This window comes from Alexandromys fortis, unplaced genomic scaffold (assembly GCF_014885135.2).
Source record: "Alexandromys fortis isolate MF-2015 unplaced genomic scaffold, M_Fortis_MF-2015_v1.1 scaffold_353, whole genome shotgun sequence".
Classification (NCBI taxonomy): Eukaryota; Metazoa; Chordata; class Mammalia; order Rodentia; family Cricetidae; genus Alexandromys; species Alexandromys fortis.
The window spans coordinates 10,974-16,170 of NW_026068254.1; the positions used below are offsets into that span (position 1 = coordinate 10,974).

The 5,197-nt window shown below is 36.5% G+C and overlaps 1 protein-coding gene across 2 annotated transcripts in view; it reads right to left on the minus strand.

Moving 5' to 3' along the window:
• LOC126494237 (acidic proline-rich protein PRP33-like) overlaps positions 1-2,951 on the minus strand; it is a 6,620-nt gene extending 3,669 nt beyond the window's left edge. The window contains exons 1-3 of one of the 2 annotated variants that reach the window (XM_050131495.1): positions 2,760-2,950; positions 1,535-1,570; positions 402-703 (exon numbers count right to left, since the gene is read on the minus strand). In XM_050131495.1, coding sequence (XP_049987452.1) covers positions 402-703; positions 1,535-1,570; positions 2,760-2,823 — 402 coding nt within the window. In that variant the 5' untranslated portion in view covers positions 2,824-2,950. Of the gene's footprint in view, positions 1-401; positions 704-1,534; positions 1,571-2,759 lie in introns of both variants that reach the window. The other variant, XM_050131496.1, reaches the window with a different exon arrangement.
• Between the last annotated feature and the right edge of the window lie 2,246 nt (positions 2,952-5,197).

Here is a 5,197-nt window from a genome sequence, read left to right on the forward strand (position 1 = left end):
GCATACAGAAACCATATTATTTAAATCACTGGTTGGTCCACCATTTAAGAGCATTGCTAGATACCTCTTATATCCTAAACTAACCCATCTACGTAAAGTTGCTCATCACCACCGAGCTTGTGACCTGCCATCAATGTTCTAGCTGGGGCTTGTGCCTTTCTCCTCTGGCAATTCCATGGCTTCTCACTGACTCTGCCTTTTTTCTCCCATCATTCAGTTTAGTTTCCCTGCCTAGCTCTACTCTGCCCTATCTATAGACCCAAAGAAGCTTCCTATAAACCAATGGTATTCACAGCAAGCAGAGGGAATCCCACATCTTTGTTAGAATGATAAAGTGTCTTATTACTTTTGTCGTGCTGATGAACTTTTATTTATGCAGAAAATTTCTAGAGGTTACTTGCCTCTTCTTCACCACCCTCCTCAGGTGGGCCTTCTGGTTTTTCTGGTTTAGGAGGGCGAGGTTTCTCCTCATCTCCCTCCGGGGGTGGGCCTTCTGGTTTTTCAGGTTTAGGAGGACGAGGTTTCTCCTCATCTCCCTCCTGGGGTGGGCCATGTGGTTTTCCAGGTTTAGGGGGGCGAGGATGATGTGGTGGTTTCTCTGGTGGTTCTTCTTCTCCATCGCCATCCTCCTCATCTCCAGCTTCTTCCCCTTCCTCATCTTTCTGATGCTGTTGACCTTTGCCCAGGCTTTTTTGCTCTTCCTCTGCAGGGACATAGATCCATGTTGAAGAAGCTTACTTTTCTCTTTATGTCAGAATACCCTTCCTAAATTTATGAGCCTGATTCTTTTTGAAATGTAATTTTTAAATATTTATCATAATAGCTTTCTTATGGCTCAACTCTTGAGACAAATATTTCTTCTTAAATTTGATCATTTAAGGTGATTTTATTTTTCTTACAATTCTCAGACAGAAGTGACAAAACTGAAAGGATTTTTTTAATGATATTAGTTAGAATTAGGCAATATAGCCTAATGTGACAGAGATGCTCTATTCTTAAATGTACCATGTTGTTTTTGTTCTATAACCAAGTGCAGAAGAAAAAGAAATATAGGAAAGAGACTAAAAAAAAGGTCCATTCAGTTTTCCTGCAGTGCTTTTGTGGATATAGAGCTGAGTGAGAAAAATAAAATTTAAAAAGATTAGAGAGTCTGAGATCTGTGAAATTACATATCTATCTAGTGTAGAATTCTATAATCCTGAGAGGGATCAATGGGAAAAAAATCTTTGACCAACCCATAGAGTCACAAAAGATTTTAAATGAGGACAATCAATATGCTCATCATATGCAAGCCATTGCTTCCATTTGTGGAAGAGACACAAATTTCCTGGTCTAAAAGCTGGCTTCCTACTCTTCCAATGTATTGTCATCTTCTAGGTCCTAGAGAAAATGCCAGGGAGCTTTCCTATATATCTCAGGGTAAGCTGTCACATGCTAACTTCAGAAAATAAAAAGTTATGAGATTTTATAAAACTGGATAATTACAAAAGTGAATCATGCTTAATTGGTTAATATAGGATGAATCTGTCCCTACCTAAGAGCTGAGCAGAAGAGTCTTCACTGATGATCTCTAGAAAATAAGCACAAGTGTAGTGAAAAGTTAGTTACAAGATTTTTCTCAGCTGGAAATACAAATGGCTTTCAATAACATATTCATTTCCACTAAGAAGTAATTTATTCTTGGACCATACTGCTGATACTGCTGACAGAATGGTTTCTTTGATCAGGAACAACCACTATTTTGTTTCTTAGTATCTCTGACAACCATTACTGTTAGTCTTCATTTTAATATGGGAATTTCATTCTGACAGGTTTATAATATTTATGTTTTTCATCATGACCTTCTTTTGTTATATGATATAGGTATTTCATACAGGAAGAAAAATGAATATTGTTCTAAATACTTTGTGAGAAACAATGAATATTTTATGTGGGTCATTAAAATAGGGAATGAATACCACAAAGATATCTCAGTGGGTAAAAGTTCTTGTCTGATGACTTGTATTCAGTTCCTGGAAACACATGGTAGAAATACAAATCTTGTTGACAATATTCTGTTCTCTGACTGGAATGTGAAAAAATATTCAGTCTCTCTTTCTCTCTGTCTCTCTCTCCCTGCCCCTCTCTCTCTCTCTCTCTGTCTCTCTCTCTCTGTCTCTCTCTCTCTCTGTCTCTCTCTGTCTCTCTCTCTGTCTCTCTCTCTCTCTCGTATCTGTGTGTTTGTCTCCTTTCTTATCTTTCACACATACAAGTACACATATACACAGACAATTCTGCATGCACACAATGCTCAAACATAATTCAAGAAATTATTCACTAATATTTCTACCTGAATGTATACAGTTTCAAATTTATTACTTTATTCATTCTCTCAAAAGCATCTGTGATATACCTTTAATTTTTTCAGTTTTCATTCTCCTCTATACAGCCAGGTTACCATTATTTAGTATTGGCTTCTCATAACTCCTTGAGAACTGAGTTTCTTTCTATCAATTGTATCATGATCCTATGCATCATGCCCCACCAAAAAGGTCTTTTCACAAATGCATTCATGTTATTTTGTTATAAAATAGTTTCTTAAATGTTACTATAAGTAACATTTAATATCCAGTGCAAAATGAAAATATAAACATTCCATTATGTTTTGCTAATCCTTTGCTTCAGTTTTTTATTTATCTTTTCACATTTCTCCCAGCCTTGTATTTCAGTGTTTTGCCCAACTCCCATTTCACAGAACCAATGTCTACCTTACTTCATACCTGCATTTGCTCTCTGAACTGAGCTCAGGGCCAACAAGGCTGCTGTAAGCAGGACCACCAGCATCTTGGAGGAGCCTCTGGAGTTGCTTCCAAGTCTGTGGTGGGAGAAGGAAGGCCAGAGTCTTTATAAGGAAGGTAGAACAAAGGCACTTTTCAGGTCCTTACTGGTGACCTGACCTGACACAGCAGGATACATTGCATCCCTGACTTTTGTTTGGGACATTAGCCTAGCAGGATGCATGGGGAGTAGGTTGTCAGTGTCTCAGTTCTCAATAATAAAATATGAATGTTGGACAAAAATGTTGATGTAACTCAGCCAACATCCAGATATTAGAAATAAAGTTCTGTGATTGTTTAAGCTTCAGGTCACCCTGACCCTGACCGTGTTATTTGTAATTGAAAGGGAATTTGCTTCTATCCACTCATGTATATTTTTGTCTCAATTCTTCCTGTCATTGAGGATAAAGATACATATTTTCCACATTTCAATTCAACCTCCATTTATGGTGTTACACCCATGTGTTCTAACAAGTATAATAAAAAGCTGACTTTTATTTTCAGTTCTACAGAGAGTTAGAATACCAAGCAGCGATGCATAGTAAGAGTCAAACAAGAGTGACAGCCTGTTTGGGCATAGAAAGGCTGTCCAGAATTCCCCAGATCTTCTTCAACTTAGAGTTTTGTTATCATAGACCTAGAAGATTTCATAGACTCTTCTTCATGTTTCTCTGTGTTATAGAAAGAAAAGTAGCAGTTGAGATTCCAAGTAACTTGAGGACCAGGTAATCACAAAGATAGTTTCACTAGTCCTCATGAGCATAGTTTTTTTTTTTTTTAGAAAAATTGGTTAGCAAATAACCTGGTTTGGTGTAATGCATATTAATCCCAACACTTTTGTTTTGAGGCAATTGAATCTCTGTTAGTCCTTGAGCAGCCATGTTTATAAATGAGTTCTGGGACTTTTAAGCCAGGCACATGAGGAAACTTCATCTCAAAAAAGAAAAGAAAGAACAAAATGCTTAGCTAATATTGTATTTAAATGGGTCTTCTAACCATACTATTTTGTTTTACTCTGTGATCCTATTTTTTTCTGTTGTGAGAGGTGCAAAAGTGCAAATATAATGAGCTGTCTTTTATGTCTGAAACAATACCAGTCATTCATAATTTTCAATTTTTTGTATGGGTTTAATAGTAATTTGAATAGTATGTGGATTATGTAAAGCACAAAGGGCTACATGGATGTTAATTTAGATGATACATCATTCACATGAAACTTTCCTGTGATTTGCATATCAATTAGCTTGATGCTCCATTTTGAAACATATGGAGATAGTCTCACAAAACATAAATCACTGAATAATTGCTATAGATGATGTAAAAATCTGTAATGAAAGCAGTGTGGTTTTTTACATAGTAAAGGGATAATAGATGTATTCTGAATAGGTAGTGTTTGATAATTTTCTTGGGTTCTATAAAACTCGAGACACACTCACAGAGCTCATGGCGTTGAAAGTTAAAGACAGGGAACAGTAGACTGTTGTGAATAACCTCCAATGTATATTGACAAGATAAATTTCTGGTGTCTGAAGATATAAGGTGGGCAGGATTTGGAGATGAGGTGTCCTGACCAGGGCTGCCTTTGCTGAACTTTTCTCTCATCAGAGGAGGATGAGGGGAGAATGTAGGTATACAAGCTCATGGGCGGGCAGCTGAGGGATTAGCTGTTCTGGCAGAACTCAGCTTTGTCTTTAGCTAGGTGGGTCCTAGAATAGAGAAGTTGATTTTGTCAAATATCACACAACTTGAACCTTTTTCTTGACCTTTTTCAGTGTTAGCAACTTGTGAAAGGGATCATTGTTTCAGGCTAGAAAAAGATCACCTAGAAACTCAGCAAAAATAATACAAACAGTATGTGGAATAGCTGATGAGGAATAGTCAGTCATTAATTTTTAAGGTGGGCTAAGAAATACACAATATGCAACAGGCTCATAAGAACTTGTAGTGGTTGAAACAGTTGAGGATTGGCTTTTCCATATTACTCAGCTGTGCCTGTTTGGTTACTATCGTTGAAAATTTAAATTCATCAAGTCTCAAATATACTTCCCTGTTCTATTTATTACATGAACTATTGATTTTTTCATAATTGAATTTGCATAACACTTATGTAATTGTTAAGTTTAGAATGAGGTGTGTGTATGGTGTGTGTGTGTCTATGTATGGAGGAAATTTAAAGAGCATTTGGATAAAATGAACTCATAGAGTTCGATGTGATTTTGCTTCTTAAGGCAGTGCTTGTATCCAGTGTGTACCATTGGTCCCATACAATAAAAGTGTGAGTTTGCATGCTAGTCCTCTGTGAACTAGTGTTGTGGATATTTTTTTAAATTATTTATTTATTTATTTTAATTTTTTTAAGTGTTGCGGATATTTTAAAGGGA